At 40.0% G+C, this 22,916-nt stretch overlaps 1 protein-coding gene across 1 annotated transcript in view; it reads right to left on the reverse strand.

Moving 5' to 3' along the window:
- Positions 1–6,120: 6,120 nt before the first annotated feature.
- The window catches only part of Pds5a (PDS5 cohesin associated factor A), a 110,898-nt gene continuing 94,102 nt past the window's right edge, over positions 6,121–22,916 (reverse strand). The window contains exons 25-31 of the mRNA XM_005359391.3: positions 22,475–22,607; positions 21,563–21,682; positions 19,180–19,242; positions 18,459–18,604; positions 17,414–17,522; positions 13,076–13,428; positions 6,121–8,645 (exon numbers count right to left, since the gene is read on the reverse strand). Coding sequence (XP_005359448.1) covers positions 8,642–8,645; positions 13,076–13,428; positions 17,414–17,522; positions 18,459–18,604; positions 19,180–19,242; positions 21,563–21,682; positions 22,475–22,607 — 928 coding nt within the window. The 3' untranslated portion in view covers positions 6,121–8,641. The remainder of the gene's footprint in view (positions 8,646–13,075; positions 13,429–17,413; positions 17,523–18,458; positions 18,605–19,179; positions 19,243–21,562; positions 21,683–22,474; positions 22,608–22,916) is intronic.

The following is a 22,916-nucleotide window of genomic DNA, read 5'->3' on the forward strand; positions in this document are numbered from 1 at the left end:
CCCTTTTTTGAATTAATTTTTTTGAATGTGGTGCTGGGACTCAAGCTCTGATCCTAATGTTCACTGAGCAGTCACCCTTTAGAACTGTCCTCAGTGCCCCATAGCTTTGCCTTCACTCTGCCATGGGGGGCTGTTGTGGGAGACGAGATCAACTGGAGCAAGGTATAAGCTAGACAGTGAGGATAGGCAGTGAGATGGTGCAAGGGAGAAAAATACAGGGAGCAGGAGGCAGTGGTCATAGGGTCTGTGGGGTGCAAGGTAGCATCCCAGGTGTATTTGAGATTTCTACTTTTGTTCTCAATAGAATTTATGATGGGTGAAAGCAAGCTGGCACAGGAACTTAGAGGTAGCTGAAGCATGTGCCAGGCTCTGGGCTCCACTTCCACCCCTGTGCACCCCGACCCTCACCAAAACCAAAGGCTTTCTTCAGCCTCCGTACTTCTAGCTCCTGCTGGTCAGGGTTTCTTCTTCACTACCCTTTTCAGTTCTTTTCCAAAAACCCACATCTGAATAACTCGGCCCAGTACTCAGGAGGTTGGGGGGAGGATCACCAGAGTTCAAGGCTACCACCAGAAAACCAAGTGAGATACCCTTTCTGGTTCGTTGCTCTATCTTTTCTCACAGAAAAGATCTCAGCATCTTCGCGTTAGAATTGTTGTGAAAATCCATTGCCCTTCAAGTTAGACAAAGAACCTAAAACAGAACAAAAACAGCATCAATTAGTGTGGCTGTAACTTGCAAATATGCTGGCACCTACCCACAGCAGAAATACTGGTACCCTTGGGCTTTTCAAGAGATCTTTACGCCGTGGTGCCGCACCTGCAGGGGGCAGTGATGAGCTCTAGCGTGGGTCTTACAGAACACCACCAACACCGTGCACCTGGCCCCTGTGCCCATGGCTGTTCCTTGGCTCTTTTCCATTTGTGATGGAACTAGTGGTGCCCTTGTGAGGGACCAGTACTATGCTGTTTAGACAAACATACCTCCTAATTTGCCAACTTGGCCTTCTTTTGAGCTTCTACTATATAGTTGCTTCTGTTCGTGGGTTTCGTTCCCCCCCTCCCCCCATCTTTGTTAGCTCAGGTTTCATGTTATAACCTAGACTGGCTTGGAACTTACTATAAAGACCACACTGGATTCAAAACTTGGTCATCTTTCTGACTTTCCCAGGTGCCTGGATTACAAGACGTGACCATGTCTCAAACTAGTCATGTTCCATAAGCAGTTGAGTAGCTAGGAACAGCCCATTGAGTGGGGTTGTCTTATTTCACAACTGGTTAAGTATGTAGGCTGTGGTTTTCCTCTTAAAGGACGCAGCACGGATTTAGTATTTTCACTCCAGGTGTAGTGGTGCACACCCTTAATCCCAGCAACCAGGAGATAGAGGCAGGGAAGATCTATGTAGGTAAATAGCCAGCATGATTTGCAAAGTGAGTTCCAAAAATACCAGGTCGCCTTAGAGAGACCCTGCCTCTAAAACAAAAAGCTGGTCCAGATTTTCTGCGATGATCACCAGAGAGCGAATGTATGGGAAGACTGTACCTGTTTGCAGAGGGCAAGTAAACCCAGAGTGTGACACAGCTGCTGCACGGTGCAGCCCTGGGGTGAGATTTGGCTGAAAGTTGGGCTTCCTGCTGCCTACTAGAAAACTTAGGATCAAAACTCCTTTAGATATGGATCCTCGGAGATGACAGGAAGAGCATGAAAATGAGGATAAATGTGGTAGCTCCCTGGTCTGTACACGTGTTTATGGGTGCACATGTATTTTGGCCATGAGAGCCAGAGATGAATTCACCTTGAATGTTTTTAGAGATGGTCTCTTCCTGAGACCTGGTGCTTGGAGGCTGGGTTAGGCTAGGTGAGCACTAAGCCCCAGCTCTCCCCAGCACTAGCATTACAATCATGCTGTCACAGCCAGCCCATTCATGTGCTGCTGGGTATTGAAGTTACACTTGTGAGGCAAGTACATTAGCATCTGAGCTGCCGCCTCAGCCCATAGTCATAGCTTCTCCAGGGCTGACAGTCAGACCTGGAGGAGAGAGGGAAGATCATCTTCATCAAAGTATTGCTCAAAGGGATCCAGTGAGAAAGCTAAGTTCATACATATGAACATTAACTCCAGAATCCCACCAGAGGGCTGGGAGCCAGCGGTACAGCACACACTCAAGTTTACAAGGCCCTGGGTATGACCGTAGCGTCATAAGGCAAACAAATAACGTCACTGGGGATGAGCTGGTGAGCTCTTGGCCAGCATTTGTAAAGCCATGAACTCAGCTCCAAGAAGAGGAAAAACAAACAAATAGCTATGGAAACCAGAAATGAAAATGGCATCAAGTATTAATGACCATGATCAGTATGGTAAGAAAAGAAATCCTGAAATTGGAACTTGGCTGAAATATACTTACAGCAGTACATTCCTGTGATGGCAGAATTCAGGAGAGCCTGGGCTACATTGATTATCACAAAATAACCACTGACTGCGCATCCAAGAATAAAGTATTGAGCACAGGGTAACCTGGGCTATATAACAGCTCTCACAGTGAGAACTTAACAAGAAAATACAATCCAAAATAATTACATTTAAAAAATGCAAAAAATAATTTTAGAATAAACATGGCAAATTTTTAAGAAAGGGTTATTTTGCCAGCATAATATTTATAGGCACATTTTGTCTCACAGTAATTGGCAACAACCAAAAAACAAATTGGAATTCGAGAAATTTGAAAATGAAACACTATTTCTTATCTATGGAAACTTCCAGTCTCAATGCAGAACACCTCATTGCTGTTCAGAAACAGCTCTGGCTGGCCTCAGATTCAGTCTTGTCCAGAATGCTAGGATTCAAGATGGCTCACAGTGGCTCTCTTAATTGCAAAGGATTTAATTTTTTTTTTAAAATGTGAATTGGCATAGGGATGTCAGATCCCCCGGAACTGGAGTTACAGTTGTGAGCTGCCAACTCTGTTGCTGGGAATTGAACTCAGGACCTCTGGAAAAGTAGCCAGAGCAGCCAGTGCTCTTAACTGCTGAGTCATCGCTCCAGGCCCTACAAAGAATTTCTAACTAGTGGTTCCATTCCCAGCTGGAGTGCCAGTGTAGGGTATTTCCATATATTCAAGGTCTCAATCTTGGCCTTTCATTGGGATTTTGAGGAACATGAGCAATAAATTCACCCAAGTGGGGAAACTATGTAAAGGAAAAATTATTACTTCTGAGAGGAAGGTAGACAGAGGTACAATGGTAGCTGTCCAGCAGCCAAGTGCTGCCCTCTAGTTTAGGGGCAGGACCAGAGTACTCAACATGGTAGAGGAAAAGAAGAGCTATCATGTAGTTACCAGGAACAGCACTACACTAGGGTTGCAAGAACTGGCAGTAGAAATCATTCTATTTATGAAGAACAGAAAACCAAAGAAGTTACAATTATAGGAAAATATGCAAAAAAAAAAATCTTATTTGAAATGTAAGGAAACCGACCGGGCGGTGGCGGCGCACGCCTTTAATCCCAGCACTCGGGAGGCAGAGGCAGGCGGATCTCTGTGAGTTCGAGACCAGCCTGGTCTACAGAGCTAGTGCCAGGACAGGCTCCAAAGCCACAGAGAAACCCTGTCTCGAAAAACCAAATGGGAGATCAAGGCCAGCCTGGTCTACAAAGTGAGTTCCAGGATATTCAGAAGTAAGCAGAGAAACCCGATCTAAAAAAAAAAGAAAAACAAAACAAAGAACGAAAAGAAAAAACATAGCACTTTTAATCAATGAATGCAACCAGACCACAGCATAAGCAGATGGTTTCCAAAATACCTCTAAAGAATAAATGTGAGCTTGGCTTGTGTGTTGAGATGTGTGAAGGCTAGGGCATAGCTCAGGGACAGAATTAGTATGTCTAACATGTATGAATCCCCAAGATTGTGTTATCTACTTTTATGTGCTTTTAAGATTTACTGAGAAATTCATCTAATATACAGTATGTAATTTACTGCATACATATTTAATTATACTTCAATAAAATTGGATAAAAATATGAGCATATAGTCCAATGATTTAATAACACTAATTTGCACATCAATCTTTACTACCACAATCTTTACTCTGCGGAAAAACTATGTATGGCTCTCAGGAGTTTGTCATGACAAGGTCTCATTAAACTCTGGCTTAAACGTAGCTAGGCCTCCACTGCAGTGCTGTGTGTTGGTGCAGACCTATAACCCCAGTGAAAGGCTGGAGGGTATGAAGGTAAAGGTTATTGTTGGATATATAGCTAGCCAGTTACAGTCCAAGATACATGAGATCCTGCATTAAATAAAAGTGGACCACCTCCTGCTACTCACACTGCTGTCCCTATCCCTTTAGTCTCAGGATATCTGTCTAGAAACATGTATATCTCTACTCTAGCTTCTACTGCTTATCTTCCATATAGCAGTTATATTATTTCTTAAGACAACAAATGTTTGCACAAAATGGTTTTTAACCAAATAGAGAATAAGCTGCATGTTCCTTATACTATATATGACTTTACTATCACATCAGTTCCCAACTACCTACCTCTTCTTTTTATGATAGCCATGGCTCGCCTGGAACTCAGAGATCATCCTGGGATTAAAGGCATACACAACTGTGCCTATCCAATGCCACAGATACTGCCCTTGCACTAGGCTGCCCCTTCTAAGTATAGAAAACTCCAGTTGTTTGTTCTCTTTCAAGCTCCTTCTGAAACAATCCATGTTGTGTTGTTTAATATATATATATGGAATAATATGGCCTTTGCTAGATAATGAAAGGAGCAACTAGGTGCCAACAGGACAACAGCAACTATTTAGCAACAGGTAGTAATAAGGAAACATGATCTGCAAACACACCCCACCTGGAGTCCTGATCATCACCTTGGCCCAAAAACTTTAGAGAAATGAGACATTTGTCTGTGCTAGAATTTGAGGCAAGAAAACCAACCAGGCTATTATTCTTAAAGTTTGTGAAAACCTGACGTTATGGTAACTAGGTAGAAGTATAAGGCTTGGGTGGGGGTAGCAATCCCAGCTCTTTAGGGGTAGAGGCAGGAGGACTAGGTGTTCAAATTCAGCTTTAGCTATATACTGTAAGTTCAAGGGACAGTTTGGGTTCAGGGTGCTGGACAGAGAGCTTAGAGATTATGAGCTTACAGAGGACCTGGATTCAATCCCCAGCACCCACCCACATTGGGGCTCACAATCAACTCTAGTTCCAGAGGATCCAACATTCCTTTCTAAACCAGGCATATACATAAAATACTGGCATGCATGCAAGGAAAACACTCATAAATAAGAACAAAGACAAAAAAAAAAAAAGGGAAAGGTACAAAGGGATGGAATTTAGAAAGTTCTGTTGGCCGTATTACCTGGCAGGCAGCAAGAGCAGTTGTCAGAGTTGCTAGAGCCTTGTTGAAATGAAGGCAAAGAACTTGGGTCAATACATCTTTCCTTCAGCACCGAGATTGGTTGAGGATTATCAGAGCTAACCCCCTCTTACCTTTGTAAATATTCAAGACCAACATGAAAGGGTGTAGTGGTTACATATGACGGACATCTTCTCTCCCTTCTATTTCAGGTGGTATTACTAATGATACACTAAATACTGTAACATTTTTGTTAAATTGCTAAATGATACTGTATTGTTTGTGGAACAATGGTTGGAAGTACAGCACAAGAACACCCCCTAAAAAATATCCTTCACCTTAGTTCTTTGATCATGTTATAGAGTCTATGAATATCAAGGGTTAAATATGGGGAGGATCAGATAGAGGTGAAATGTAAAGCTAGTCTGATGGTCTGTCCCATCTCCCATTCTGTCCATCTCCTAACTCTGTCCATCACGTGATGTGCTCACTCTCCATTATTAAACCAGCACATCATGCTCACCATTTGACACATTTACCACACAACAGGAGGGAACAAAGATCATTCCTTCTTACGTTCTTAGCTTAAAGAACACATTAGAAAAATTTCCAAAGATCCTTCAGAAATGATTGTCCAGCATTTTCTTCTTCAGTCACTATAAGCTCCATCAGAGGCTTGAATGGGAAGTGAGCAACCATGTCTCACTGACCTTTGACACAGGGCGCATGGATATTCAGGTTCCCACACTCCTATATAATGCTGCATTTCTTGGTTTTATTTGAAACAGTGCATATTTGTAAGCATTTTATGGAAGGATTTTACACTTGTCATTTACACAAATTACAAGGTTCTGCTTAAAGTCTTTAAAAAAATTCTAAAAACCCAGCCCATGTGCAGCACAGGGATATGCAAAACTACTTTACATTATACACACTTTTATCAAAGGATACAAAAGTCTGGCTTGTAGTTTTAGACAAATACAAGAAGCTTCAAACTAGACACAAAGGGTTAACAGTAATTCTCAAATATAAGTCTGCACTTTTGTGTTGTATTTCTCTGAGATGTAAATACCAAATAAGAGATTTTACATTTTCTTTTTCAAAGAAAACCTGACACATTTCCAGTAATTGAGTCCCTCGGGATTAATCCTTCAAGAGTTTTCTCTCCTCTCCCTTCAAGCCAGAGATCTAGTCCTCATGCTTACACACCCATGAGGAGCAGACCCTGGAAATAACTGTCCTGCTGCAGAACTCCAGAGAGCCATAATGAGTGTGGACAGTTGTGCTGTGCTGTTAAAATACTAAACACCCAGGAACCTTCCCTTCTTGCACCTTTTGACTAATCGGTGGCCCTAAGAATCAAGTTGTCTGAACTTCAGATTTCTTCTAAATAGAATATAGCACTGATTGATTGAGGGACCTTACTGATCCGTATGCATAGATACTCTGTCAGCTATTGGAGGCAATGTTTTGTTTTTTCTAAAAGGTCATGGAGAGGCAGCAGGAAGAGTAGGGCTTTTATGCCCTTTCAAGAAATGTTGTTGTCATTGGTATCCACTGTTCTCTAGCATCTTCTGACACCAAACATGTACATGTAAAAGAGCTACAATACTTAAAAGAAAAAGCCAACTTTCACCCAGTCAATTTATAGCCCACTCTCAATTATCTATGAGAACCTAAGTGATATATCATCTATGAATTTCATTCTGGAGAAAATTTTGACACTTCAATGATTTTATATATCCCATCGAGACCAAGTCATAATGCAAATATGATTCTGCTACATTCTGCTAGGGCTTTGGGCACAATCCAAGTGGGGAAAGTAGAGACAGGCAAAAACTCTGAGGATGAGAAAAAGTTAATTTCAAGTTTCTCCTCAACCATTCTTGCAGATGCCTTTGTTATTCTTATGTTTATGATGACTACAAAATTGCTCACTTGAAGAATAACCTCTGTTTTACACAGATAACTGAGAGTTGACTGGAATCATTTCCTTTGCTTCTCTGACTTTAGCCCTTTCACATAAAAACTCCTAAGAGATGAAAGCATGATAAAAAGATTGAAGACTTCCATAGGACATCTAGAAGCATTTATTTTATGCAAAAATGAAATATGATTATGTGTACACAAATGGTGCACACATTATCTATGCTGAACAATAAATGCCAAGGAACAGAATATTGATGTAACAGTTGTCTGTAAATTAAAGTTAAAAATTGAGCCCCAATTATCAGACAAAAATAAAAGGCTTATTTCCTAACAGCAGGGAACTGAAAGCTGACAGCAACCCTACAGCTCTGTTTTCTTACAAAGCTGCCAGTGTCCATCTACTTCTATCACAAAGGAAAAACAAAGACAAAACAAAAGGAAAAAGACCACAACTCTTTTTTTACATTAATAATAAAAATCTGGTGACAAAAATTATAAAACCAAATCCAGGACAGTCTTTACTCCTTTAAAAATCCCAATATTCCAACATAATCATAGGAGCAAAACCATTTAAAAGTGATATTCCTTATGAAACAATATGTACATTTATTGCAAATTATATTAAACTAAAACAGGAGAAATCATAATATGAAGTGTTTACGACTTGCAAATCAATAATAATTTTAATTATTTTCTCATTCTGATAAAAATCAGAAAGCAACATTTATAAAATTGCCACGATATTACTTTTCATAGCAGGGAACAGAAATCTGTACATCTCATTTTTGCAGAAAAGTAGACAGGCAGAAAGAATAATACATAAGTTTCCAAAAGGAACACAAAGAAAATGCCATCTGATCTCCGTAAGAACTCAGTTCAGAAGACACCTGCTTTCCTGTGGTGAGGATGGACGCGCTCTCAGTGTCAGTGTAAGGACATCTCCACTCTTTCATGAAAACTGCAGCATGGAAACAATGGTTATTATGCCTTTAAGCTCCAGATATACAGGAACTGGAACCAAGAGTTAAGCAATTTGCTTAATTATTGACTTTTCCCAGGAAAAGTCTGGGGAGGGGAGAACGGAGACGCTTTCAGCCTCTCTCTAGTCTCTGCTGTACACGCCCACCAGAGGACTGTGGCTGTGGAAAAGGAAGGCTAGCTTCTTTCAGTTCTCAAGGCAGAGAGTGTATTTGAAGAAGGCTAGCTTCTTTCAGTTCTCAAGGCAGAGAGTGTATTTGAAGTGAGCTTCATTTTCTGTTGGGGGACATTTGAATCCAAGTTTTTACAGAACCTGGAATCTGCTTCTGTTTGGCCTTCATTTCCTCCCTGTATAAGTAAGTTCTCTTTTTACCTTAGGAACAGAAGAACACAAAGTTAGAACACATGGAAGGACGAGCCCCAAAGAACCATCTACTGTGTTTCATACTTTCAGTCTAAAGTTGTGAACTAGAACTTCTTTTCAGAGCTGGAATTTCACTAGCTTTAGGGAACAAGCCAGAAGCTAAAGAAAAACACAATGCCAACACATGAGTCTCTGCGCAGCTGCCAAGTGCTGTGGCCAGTGCTTATTTGTTTACAAATGCTAAGCCAGTCATCTTGAAGAACTGCAGGTTTTTAATTAATCCTTTTAAAAATGAAATTATAGGAGAAAAGCTATAACTAGAAATTGGACAGTAAATTTATAAACAGTGAAGCAAGTCTTGATTTTTGGGCTGTACGAACAAAAATAATTTTGTGACAAACCTAGAAAAACAAAACCAATCCAAAGATTAAAAAGAAATTTACTTTTTACTGAAAGTATATTTATATCAAACTTAATACACAAGCTATAGCCACAGGCCTATAATCTGTAAATTCGGGAGGCTGAGGCTTGACCTGGGGTAGTATCTGACAACCCTGTAAACCAATGAAACAGTTGTATGGCAGGAGCTTATGTCGTCTTCTCACTGCAAAGCAAACCAGTAAATCCTTCTGCTTAAGACCAGAATTCCAAGATTCTAAAACTCCCAAGATCCCACACTTAGTATGCCAGGCAGACACGGACCTAAAGAAAACCATCATCCATTATCATACCTCTCTAACAGTTAAATCTCCCATAGGTTGTAAGTTTGAAGACTGTTTGCCCACTGTCTTGCCTATTTGTTAGACAGGTTCTCACATAGACCAGGATGGCCTCAAAATCCATTTACAGCCAATATGACTTTCACCTTCTGATACTCTGCCTCCATCTGGGAGAACCACTGCCTGTGTGGCCATGCCTAGCTAATGCGATGCTGGGGACCAACCGAGATGGACACTGGTCACCACCACTGCTTTATTAATAGCTTCTTCGTCATGAAAGAATCTGCCCTCAGTATAAGCAGAACATTAAGAATCAGTAATATTTACTAGTATTTTTTGTTTGTGCTGGTCTTTTATTTTGTTATCTTTAAGTTTATTATAGAGCCTGGAGAGATGGCTCAGCGGATAAGAACACTGGTTGCTCTTCCAGAGGACCCAGGTTCAATTCCCAGCACCTACATCGCAGTTCACAACTGTATGTAACTCCAGTTCCAGAGGATATAATGCCCTCACAGACATACATGCAGGTAAAACCATACACATTAAAAAAAAAAATTCTAAAAGTCTATTACGTTTGCTGTGGGATGTGTCAGGGCCATGTGTGTTTCCACTCTGTGGACCTGGAGTCTGACTTGGTGGCCAGTGCTTTTATAGGTTGAGTTATCTTTGCCAGTCCGTTGTTTCTAAATTTTTTTAAAATAAAAAGTTGGAGCAGTAGCTGACCTTCAAGTCATAGGCTTCCACCATGCCTCTACATCAGGTATAGGATTAAAGGTATGCATCACCACCACTGGCCTTTATTTTTGGTTTTATCAGACTGAACTAAATAGGAAAACATCATTCTTCAAGCAACAAATCTTAGACCCAACACAAAAGTTGAGCTGTTGAGACAAGTTCCAATAAAATAAAACGTAAGGTAAAGGGGATAGGGAACAAAAAAGGGAGAAATAATAGGGTCCTGAATGCTTACAGGATGAAAGATTTTAAAATGACTAATTTAAAAAAGAAATACATCTGTAGCCATCAGTGTTAACAGGCTACTAAGGTGAAAATGGCGATTTATTTAAAGCAATGGCCACACTTCCTTACTATATGGCTGACCACATATACTCAAGACAACTTTTCCTAATACACACACAGACACACAAGCATGTCGCATCCCCTTTACAACAGTCGTTCTCAACCTTCCTAATGCTACAACCAATTAATACAGTTCCTCAGATTGAATTGACTCCCTACCATAAAATTAGTTTGTTGCTAATTCTAAACAATCATTTAGCTGCTGTTTGGCAAAGGGGTCATGACCACTGCTTTACAGGTAAATCTAACCAACTTTCACCATGGTTTGTTTCTTCTTGTTGAGTGTTCCAACTACTCTAAGTTTTCCAATTTCCAAAACTATTTCTTTTCACTAAAACTTAAAGTGGGGGCTTTTCTCTGTATGTGCTCTGAAGGAAGTTCGTCTAGCTTAAAATGTGATTATGTTAAATTCTTGATATTTACCTAACAGTTATTAAAACTATGGTGACATATTCATCTTCACAAGAAGGATCACACAAATGAGCTGCAAATGAACAACATGCAAATAAACATCCTCAAGCACAAACAGCAGCAGAATCAAGACAACTTCATCTTTAAAGTACAGTATTTTAGGATTTCAGCACTGTGCTTGCTGTTCAATCATACCTTCATTCACATAAGCAAAGGGATGGAAGGCTCTACCGGCCCTCATGCTCTGGAGAGCTGCTGAGCTTCAATGCATGCGCGCACACCTTCAGCTCAGCACCAAGCATTGCTGTAATAGCATTAGCTACTCTAAGGGTTTACACAACCCTAATCTGAAAACCAAGAATATGAAATGCTACAAAATACTGATGATAAATTACACACATGACCAAGTGATAGAATGTCGTCAAGAATATATATGCATGTTGCCGGGTGGTGGCGGCGCACGCCTTTAATCCCAGCACCAGGAGGCAGAGGCAGGCGGATCTCTGTGAGTTTGAGGCCAGCCTGGTCTACAAGAGCTAGTTCCAGGACAGGAACCAAAAAGCTACGGAGAAACCTGTCTCGAAAATCCAAAAAAAAAAAAAAAAAAAAGAATATATATGCACTAAAAATATTCCATGAAGCTACCTTTTTATTACTTATTCATTAGTCTTATTCATGTAGCCCAGACTAGTCTCAAACCAGGCAAGTGTGACCTTAAACTTTTAAACCACCACACCCAATGTACTGGGTGTTGCGGGAGGTCCTTCCGCTCCTCCAGCCAATAGCTGCTGAGATACCAGCCCATTGGGGCGTGGTCTCTTTCCCTTTAAAAAAGCAGACACTTCCCTTCTCCCTCTCTTACTTCCTGCTTCCAACAACTAGACTCCTTTCCTGATTGCGCAGAGGGCTGTTGTCTGGGACAGTGACCTCTAAGTTTTTTCCTCTTTAAATAAATAACCATTCTATTAATCATAATTCTAAACTGGTGTGGGATTGTTTTTGACTTACGCCTTCAACTGGGAATGAAGCCTAGGACATCATCCGTGACACACAAACACTTTATCAACTGAGATACATTCTCAGCTCGTATTTTTTAGGATCTGTGTATAAACATATAAGAAGTCAGGTCCAGTAGCTCATGTCTACAATACCAGCACATGAGAGGCCTAAGATGCCTAAAGTTAAGCCATAATCTACAAAGTCAGCTCCAGGCCAGCTTGGTCTACAGTGAGACTTTGTCTCAAAACAAGGAAATACGTCCAGCAGTGGTGGCGCACATGTTTAAACCCAACACTCGGGAGGCAGTGGAAGGTTAAGTTGAGGCCAGCCTGGTATACAAAGTGAGCTCCAGGACAGCCAAGGCTGTCTTGAAAAACCAAACACACACACGCAAAATAAGAAAAACTGAATTTTGTGTTAGAATTGGTTTCTATCTCTTAGGTATTATTATATACATGCAAATGGCATAAAATTCAAAATCTAAAATGATTCCACTCCCCAGCATTTAAGAGAATAAAATCACCTTAGATTTCTATGTAGCAAACTATTTTCAGAACACAGTAGAGTTTTGTATATTCACATTATAGTACAGTAGCCCTAACCACCCAATTTTAGGGCATTCCCAGAGCCCTCCACTGAAACTTCATCAACATAAGGTCTGTCTCCTCGGTCTGCAAGAGCCACTACTGCAAAAACCTCACAGGGGCTGCTAATCCCCAGCTGCAGGAACAGAGGTTCACAGCTGCAACCCCAGCATTCAAGAGGTTAAGGTGGCAGGACTGCCAAAGTTCAAGGCTTGTCAGGCTTCAAACAAGCAAAATAAAAAAATACAAAAAACACTCCTGAATCATCATGTCCTTTAGGAACTAGTTTATTTAATTAAGCATAATGCCCTAAAGGCTTATCCATTATGTTCAGAATGTTATTCTCTTCAAAGTAGTAATTTAAGAAACTACTTTAATTTTTGATCTCTTTCCCTCTTTTGAGACAAGACCTTGCTTCATAGCCCAGGTTGGTGGTGAACTCATTAGCTCCTCTTTCTGCCTCACAGGGCTGAGATTACAGACGGGTACCATCACTTTCAGTTTTTATATATTTTCTGTAACAATACAATTAATGAAAATGTGTTCTATTTCCCCAACGTGGGAAAGCATGTTCTTTCCTACTCTGAATACTTTGTCAACACTTTCCCTGGTCCTTGACATGGTGAGGATGAGTGAGGTACATTACCTTTGTAAATCAATTTGTCTCTCTGCTGGTGTTGCCTTTTTGGCTCCATCTTGTAGCTTGGGCGCTTTGGCATTACTTGCTTCCAGACCCCCAGGGCTCTCCTGGCTGCCTGCAGCTCTCTTCCTTCCCTTGCTAGTGGGTTTATTTAGATCATCATTTTTGGTTGCATTGCCCTGAGATTCCGATTTGGGGCGACGTCCTCTTCTGGGTTTGGAAGGCGCAGGAGGTCCTGACTCATCTACTATCTCATCTGGTTTTTGTTGGATATTCTCAGCACCAGCTGCTGCTACAATTCTCTTCTTTCCTCGGTCACTGCTGATGTTGCCTTGGGTAGGCTGATCAGAATTAATTTCCTAAAAGAGCACAAAAACAAACTTGTAAACACCAATTCCTTAAATACCTGAGCATATTAGAAAAGATTATAAATTTTAAAAAATAAATTCAGTTTTTAATTTTGTGTGCATGTGGATCCAATTTATGTGTGTGAAGTACACTGTGTCTTCCTCTTCAATGTTTAGCCTTATTCCAGGTTGCTACCTAAATGTGGAGCTTGTGATGTTTGGCTTGGTTGGTAGATGGCGAATTCTAAGAATCCTACTGTCCTTCCTGGCTCACATGGGTGGGGGGTGGGGGTGGGATTACAGCTCCATATGAAACCACACCTGGATCATTACACGGGTACTGGGAGCTCTTAGTCATGCACCAAAGGCTCTTTACCACTGACTCATCTTTCCAGCTCCCTGAAAGTACCCATTATTACATTTTATTATCTATTTTGTGAGTGCACATTGCATCCCACAACATATGAATAGAGGTCAGAGAACCACTTGCAGGAGTCAGTTCTCTCCCCTACCATGTGGGACCTAGAAATTGAACTCAGATCATTGAGCTAAGTGGCAATGGCTTTTATGAGTGGAGCACTATCAAGAGTCCCTCTGAAACCATTTTACAGGAGCTGTGATGCCAGGGTTTCTCATGAATTGCTTCATTCCATTAGAAAAGTAAGCTCCCAGAGGATAAGGAGTGTGCCTGGAGCCTACCTTAGTTGTGTGGGGATAGAAGATGCTAAATGAGTACTTGTTGATATCAAATGGGACACACTCTCACTCTCGCCCCCATTACACCAAGGTTCAGTGCTCATCACAGAAGAGGGGGCAGAAAGACTACATGGACGAAAGATGAGGGGAAGTGCTGAACTCTTGAACTCACTGCAACGATGAGCTACTGCACAAGTTACATAGATGAGGGAGCATCCAATGGTCAGGACAAATCTGACTGAGACCGCTCCATGAAACCCCATACCCACTTTTGTCTTGCTTGGGAGTTGCACACATGTGACACACATGGACACAAAAGAATAGTAAGCTGTAAAGAAAGTCTACTTGCTTTCCCTTCATGTTAGTTCCTTTTTTACTAAGGATATTCTCCATATGTATCACTTTTCATGGAAGGGATATTTTCATAAATCAACAAGGCTTTATTCTGTTGCCTCTCAAATAATGTTTTGTTCTAACTTGAATCCATTCGCTGGTTTTTTATGTAAATGCAATCATTAATTCACCTTCTCCTAAATTGTTTTAAAATTCAATATTATCTCGCGTAAAATGTTGCAAGTAATAAAACCCATTTCATCCAAACAGGTGTAATGGGCTTTGGGAGAAGCAATGACAGGCAGAATAAAATTGACCTTCGCACAGATGACATTTAGGAATAGGTTAAGTTTAACTATATAATTCCAATTAATGCAAAGAAAAGAAAAGCTAGGCTTGACACACACTATAATCCCAGAATGCAGGAAGTTGGGGCAGGGACTGGTTACAAGTCTGAGACCAGCACGGGTCACACAGCAAACACCAGATAAACCTGGATTATATGCTGAGACAAAAAGCAAAAACCAACAACCAACCAAAACAAATAGAAGAAAATGATCATCACGCAAAAAATAGCTTTTCAACAGTTCTCAATTTTCTCAGAAAAAGTATTTCTAGAATGAGTGGGAACAGCAGGGGGAATATCATGAAGTAAATTCTAGAAGTCAGTGTCAGACCCACTGCATTAGTGTGACTTTAAGTCTTCCCTTGAGAGGATGGCTCATCACAGTGCTTGCCAAGAGTAGTCCTCATGGACTGCAACACCACAGGGATATGCTTAAGTCCTTTTGAAGAAACATGGAGATTCTGGGGGAAAACAAGGTGTGCCAATCACACAGCCAATGTCTGTATTAACTGGAGTGACTCAGGGCCTTATATAAATATAGTCAAGTCCTCTATCACTAGGCTAAGCCTGAAATCAAACCAACATGGTGGTAATATTGTATAATAATCCCAACACTAGGGAGGCTAAGGCAGGAAGATTTCAACTTGAAGACAGCCTGTACTACAAAGCAAACTACCCATAAGGTCACACTCACTATGAGAATTGCATACATTTACACATGTAAGGAAAGCAAGTAAAAAGCTAAATGTGGAGGGAGGCAGTTCTAATACCGTCCCTCACCTGAATCCAAGCAATCTTGGTTCTCTGAATACATCCAGTTCTCATCCTCTATGTTACAATTTACCACACAAAAAACAGGAGTGAATACACTGATTTGTAAACATTGATATCCACGTTGCGGGTAGGGGCATATACAATCCTAGTCCTTGGGAGGTGGAGGCAGGAACTCAGGAGTTTAAATAGTGAGTACCAGGGCAGTTTGGAATACAGATTAAGACATGATCTCAAAACAACACTTTGCCAAAACAAACAAATAACAATAATGCATATACATGTGCATGTACAATTTTCATGCAGACTAGTACATTGGTTTATATATCAATTTTAATGAGAAATTGGTCACCAAAAAATATTCCAGGTCTGGAGAGATGGCTCAGTCGTTAAGAACATGTATTGTTCTTTCAGAGGACCTGAATTCAATTCCCAGCACCCACATCAGGTTGCTTGTGACTCCAGCTCTGGGGGATGACTCTATCCTCAGATACAAGCACATATGCAGAGACATATACACACGTACAGTAAATAATAAAAACATTTTTTAAAAATTCTCTTATATATTTATAGTGCCTATACTAGAGAAATGAAGGACAGAACTGAGGGAAAAATCACCCTATTGACCTAAGAGAACTGATGATGACACACTTTTTTGAAAGTACAACCAAGTCACGTCAAGGTACCCTTAAGAACATTCTTTGAAAATGTAAAAAGGAGAAGAAAAGGTTTAGTTTACCATTTTAAATCACTCAGGGCAAAATTAGACCATTCAGAAATAAAAATTTACATCTTCAATTTGCCTAGGGTTATAGCTCAGTAAAAAACGATGCTGAGCAGGCACCACGACTTGCATTTGCTATCTAGCATAACACAAAAATACAGACACACATATAGAGGGAGGAGCCCAATGGCTAGTGAAGTTACAAGGCCCTATGAATGCATCTGATTACTGTAAGCATATATGACTCAATGTCTATAGCAGTAAGGCACCTTATGAGTTTCTTTAGGCCCAGTTTACTTAATTCTGTACACGGATCCCATAAAAAGCAGATCTAGTGGTTTCATTCCAAGTATTTTGGTAGTGAAGGAGCTCCTGTGTTGTTTATTACCATGCTCTGTTTCAAGCCATTCCTACTAAGCAACTAATTTCAGTTTACAAGTGAATGGAAGGTTACAGAAGTATAGCAATCTCAGTCAACATGCAAGCCAGTGAGTGGCACAGCCAGGATTAAAATCAGATCTGACTTATGCTCCTAGCACTTGGCCTCAAAACAGCTCAAAACCAAATGCAACTCCTGCCCCAGGGAATCCATCTCCTTCTCATCAGACCCTACCCCGCCCAATTCTCAAATTTGTTCTTTTAGAGTGTTTGGAGTAGCAGTGTGGAAACGTGTGTTACTATAAATAATCATCTACAAAACAAAGAGGATGGGTATAGAAAGAATCACTTTAAAAGAGCAAAAGCACAGTTGAGTATGAAATTAAACACATATATAAACTGTGGTATTGCACTAACCTGCTGTCTATAATTTTCTTACCACAACCTTGTGTAGTAAAAATCTCTAAAGGAAAACTCTACTTGTTAAACTGTTTGTTTACATACTCTAAATTTTATTTTACGCATATCTTGCTCACATGTACACCTGCGTATCATATGTATGCCTGGTGCCTATGGAGGCCAGGTGTCAGATCCTCTGGAGGTGGAGTTATAGACAGTTGTGAGTTGTCGTATAGGATACTGAACTTGGGTCTTCTGAAACATCATTAGTATTTAATTGCTAAGTCATCTCTCCAGCCCTAATTTGTGCATGCCTCAGCCCCCAGCACTACAAATGTAGAAACATTTACCTTATTCTTTACAGTATCAATATTCTTCACAGGCGTGACAGAAATGATTCTCACAGGGTTCTCTTCATTTTCACTAACTCCAGTTTCTGATGCCTCTGAACTCTGTTCCCTAGTAGAAAAACAGGCAAACAAAAAACTAACAAAGGTCTTTCATTTACTTTATTACAACATTTTTATTTAACATTCATAGCAAAAGACATAAATCACTGCCTATAATCAACCAACAACAACAAAAAAAAAGTCAAGAAATTGTTCTAAGCTGGGCAGTGTTGGCGCACACCTTTAATTCCAGCATCCAAGAGGCAGAGGCAAGTGGATCTCAGTGAGTTCGAGGCCAGAAACCATGGTGTACAAAGCGAATTCCAGGACAGTCAGGACTGTTACATGGAGAAATCCTGTCTCCGCAGGGGGGAATAATTCCCCCAAAAGAAATCATTCTAAGCATTATCTCAAAGCAGAATTAAAATAATTTTACTTATTAATAGACTGTATTGCTATGAATCCACTTGCCAGGGAGGGGTTGAGTCCCCACTGGTTTAAATTATAGCTCTTCCAGAATTTCTGTTTTTGAATGTGCTGTGATGTGATTTAAACACTATTTTAGTCTTAAATTTCAGGTAACAGTAAAATCTTAAAAGTCTTAGTATTTAAGTTTACAATTCTAGTACAGAGGCTAAGGTAAGAGGCTTGCCACAAGTTTGTAGTATACAACCTATAAAACAAGGCTTTTTTTTATAAAACAAGCCGGGTGTAGTGGCGCACAACTCTAATTCCAGCACCAGAGAAGCAGATGCAGAGGCAGGTGAGAGTCCAGCCTGGTCTATACATCAAGTTCCAGTATAGACAGAGTTACATGGTGAGACCCTGTTTCTGAAAAGATATAGTACACTGTTGAGTCTCAACATTAAAAAAAAAAATCCTAAAACACATAAATATTATTTTATATTCCACAGAACCTCATCCTATGATCTAATGCCTTGGGTATAAGTTAAAACGTAAGCCAAGCAGTACGAGAATAAAATGTATTCAGAGAAAAATAAATTGCCTTGAACGACTTCCGGCTGAAGGACTCAGCTCTGAATTGGCATTGATATTGCTTCCAGTCTCTGTGCCGGCGCTCCTAACATAAGGCTTTCTTCCTGTTGCTGACAAAGGCTTGTTTACTGTACCTAGCACTCCAGTAGGCTTTGGCTGGAAAAGCAAACCAACACAACAAAAACACTTTAGAGAAAGAAATACCTAAAAATTTATAAACAGCTAAGATATATGTTTTAATGTTTAAGCCAGGGTGGTTATGATAAATCTAGAAAACGTGTTTGGCTCTCTTAAAATAAGCAAAAACATATGGATTATCCTCACTTAATAATGAAGTAATATTTACTATCGCTTATTCCTTAATTTAAACAAAATGCATGCCTCTAAAACACATGGAAATAAAATGATGCATTTACCGTAGAAATAGACAATTGAATATGTAATCTTACTTCACCTTACTTTGATGACTATCTACTGTATCAGTGTTTCAAATTATCTTTCTTATCTACCTATTTTTATTTATAAAATTCTTCACTATGAACTTTAAATAGTTTTAAGCTTTTCACCAGAGTTAAGAGTATACAACAATGATTCTGAATAGTGGCTAACTGCAGAAAAATATCTGAGAACACAGATGGTATACAAACCCATAATGCATCCCTAACAATCTGGGGGCCAAAAGGCACAAGAAACAAATTGAACAAAGCTCCCAAGAGGAGATGTGTTAGTACCTTTCCTGTTAACAGAAGCACTCTTGTCTCTTCTGAAATATAACTTTTGTCATTGCAGAAGTCCTATTTTGAAAAAAGAACAAAACAACAAAATGGAACACTTTTATCATCTAAACAGTATTTTCAGGATCTGTTTTACAAGCAGCAACTGTCCTTACGAAGCTGTTCCTGGATAAATGCAGGAGGTGCATCTTCTCCCTTTGTAGTGAACCCAGGAAAACTTTCCCACAAAATAACATCCTCAACCTTTGAACATTTCAAACTTCTGTTTCTTTGTTTTGAGACAGGGTTTCTTTAAGCAGTCCTGGCTGTCCTGGAACTCACTATGTAAATCAGGTTGGCTTCAAACTCACTGAGATCCTCCTGTTTCTTCCTCCACAGTGGTGGGAACAAAGGCAAGCACCACCACAGCCAGGAAGATTATTTTTATTTTTATGTGTATAAGTATTTTGCCTGCATTTGTGTAAGTGTACCATGTGTATGCAGGACCTGTGAAAATCACTTTCACCATTTTAAATAAACTGTATTTCTAGTTTTTCATATTGTTTAAAGTATTATCACTACCTCTTACTATAGTATAAAATCTACTTTTCAGCTGATAAAGTAGACAATATGTATTTGTTAGCACTGTAATTTTTAAAACAGTTTCATGTAGCCCAGATGCTGGGTTCCTGATCCTCCTGCTACCATGCCAGCCTTATCCTAGATTATCCTTAACTTCTAATATTAAGAATATATGCTGGGTACAGTGATGTATGCTTATAGTCCCAGTTACTGGGAGGTGGAGGCAAGAGGATTTCAAGCTTAAAGCCAGTCTGAAACAGGTCAAAAAGCAGGAATTATTAGAACTGTAAGACCTATGTTCAAATTACAAAGACAAACACACTACAAAACAAATAAGTAAACATAACATTCCCTAAGAGTATTGATACCAATTAGTCAGTAAAAAAGTTAAATCAACTGCAAACAATGATGTTTTACTAAATTATGTCTATCTGTATCTACGCTATATTTTGAGGGGTGAGGGATTGGAGAGGGAAGAACTCCGGTGACCCTGGAAACTCAGTATGCAGATTAGTATTGTATTTACAAGAGGTCCAACCCAACTCCCAATGCTGAGATTAAAGCTGTGTACTAAGTACTATGACCAACTCAAAAGTTTATCATTTGATGACTTTCCCTATTACATATGTTGGAATTTAAGAATAAAGTACAATCGTGTTAGTAAAGCAACAAATATCTGTAGCAATACCAATACCATCGACCCCCCAGCACCTGGGAGGCAGAAGCAGGAAGATCATTTGCCCTTAGGAGTACAAGATCAAAATCAGTTTGGGCATTACAGCAAGACATACTCTGGGGTGGGGGGGGGGGGGGGATGACGACCGGGACCAGAGGTGTCCCATAGGGCTGCAGAGGAATGTCTTACTATTTTCATTTAAAAAAAGTTAAAGAACATTGTATGTATGGACAAAAATGGCCTTATATAGTACTGTATACATTTTTCTTTTAGGAAATGTACCTTCATGCAGTTGTGATAGAACTGAATGAGAGGCTTAATGTACCTATGAGGACTCTGTCTCTCTTTCTTTGCTTTGGCTGTCCTGGAACTTGCTTTGCTGACATTCAAGGCACGTGGCAGCATGCCTTTAATATGTTAGGCAAATATTCAATCATTTTGTATCTTTTCAATCTATGCATCCATCCTTCCCCTGGCCTTCTATGTGTCCATCCATCCATCTATCCACCCATTATTCCTCTGGCCTTGAGTTAATGATGTTCCAGCCTCGGCCTTTCAAGTGCTGTCCCTTCTGTACAGGTGAGAATGAAGCTCACTGTAGAGCTTTATGCCTAGCATTTTGTAGTCATGAATGTAAAGCTCAAAACACAAATATACATACAATGAAAGAAAACACACAAGTAGTTATTTTAATAAAATAGGATAAAATAATTTTAGAACCTGAAAGCTTCTTGTCATACCCAGAATACACGACTGAGCAGTAGCAAAAAGCTTCATTTGGACTCTACTACCTAGAGAAGAATAACAAGCTTCCATTTCTCAATAAATTTATAGGCTTTTGTTGTTGTTGTTGTTAAATCTGCCCTTAAAACTATACACTATTCGCCGGGCGGTGGTGGCGCACGCCTTTAATCCCAGCACTTGGGAGGCAGAGGCAGGAGGATCTTTGTGAGTTCGAGACCAGCCTGGTCTACAAGAGCTAGTTCCAGGACAGGCTCCAAAACCACAGAGAAACCCTGTCTCGAAAAACCAAAAAACAAAACAAAACAAAAAAACAAAAACTATACACTATTCATCACTGGAGTTGATGGTAAAAATTCATTTATCTTTAGTGTGATTGAAAAATAAAGTGAAGAAAATTACCTTTTCAGGTTGTGTAAAGAACTTCAATGGGAGGACTGGATCCTTTGGCGAGTCTGCATTGCACAAAGCACTTTTACTATTTATAACACACAGAGCCACATCACAAACTGTATAAAGTTTCTAGAGAATAAAAAAAAAATAAAGACAATTACATAACTTCCACGATTACATAATAATCACAAGTACCAATTTCATCAGATATATAAATTCAGGTTAAAAGACATGTGACCTCTTGTTCCTTCAACAGTTCCTGTTTCTGCTCAGGATTCTTCAGAATCCCAGTAAAGAAGGCAAACCAAAGGCATATCCACTTTCTCTCATTAGAAAGACATTACTAACACAAGACTGCTGTATATTTTATCAGTCTGTACCCTCCTCAGGGTTATTATTATTTTTTTGTACAATTTAAAGGTTTCCAGAAAAACAAACTTTGTGAGTATAGGCATTAAAAAGAAACTCAAAACCAGGGCTAGAGAGAAGGCTCAAGAGTTAATACTACGCATTGCTACTGCAGACATGTACTTGGCTATCAACACTTACATAGTAAGTCATAATCATCCATGACTCTGGTTCCAGGGGACCTGGTCCCTCTTCTGATCTCCATGGGCACTAGGCACACTTGGTATACATTCATGCATGCAACCTACTCATATACATTAAAAATATCCAAAAAACCCAAAACAAAATAAAAAAACCAACCTGGTGGTGGTGGCGCTTGCCTTTAATTCCAGTATTCAGGAGGCAGAGGCAGGCCAATCTCTGAATTCAAGGCCAACCTGGTCTATAGAGCAAGTTTCAGGACAGCCAAAGCTACAAAGAAACCCTATCTGGAGAAAACAAAAAAATCTAAACTGTCGGGTAAGTCGGTTAGTGTATTTTCCTTTGATATCCACACCCTGACATCTGTCTTACCTCGTTCGTCTTGGACTCATCTGGAGACTGGGCATCTCTGGTCAGCTTAATGTTCTCTGCCATCTTCTTCATGAAGGCATGACTATTGTTCTCATTCTTTGTCATCAAGACTTCAAGCATAAACCACAGGCACCTAAGTGGAAAACACATTGTACAGAACAAATGGTTTTTTTGCTTAATGGATTAGTCAATCTTACAGAGAAGCTTAGCTCTTTATAGCGGAGCCTCGTAAAATCACTTCCGCTCTCTCTTCTTGCCCACTCATTAATACAAAAACCTGTGATAATAAGATATGAGTGTTTTCCAAGGACAAGTGAACCCCAAATCATACAAAACACAAGCATGCCGGGCGATGGTGGCGCACGCCTTTAATCCCAGCACTTGGGAGGCAGAGACAGGCGGATCTCTGTGAGTTCGAGACCAGCCTGGTCTACAGAGCTAG

This window comes from Microtus ochrogaster, linkage group LG1, assembly GCF_000317375.1.
Source record: "Microtus ochrogaster isolate Prairie Vole_2 linkage group LG1, MicOch1.0, whole genome shotgun sequence".
NCBI lineage: Eukaryota > Metazoa > Chordata > Mammalia > Rodentia > Cricetidae > Microtus > Microtus ochrogaster.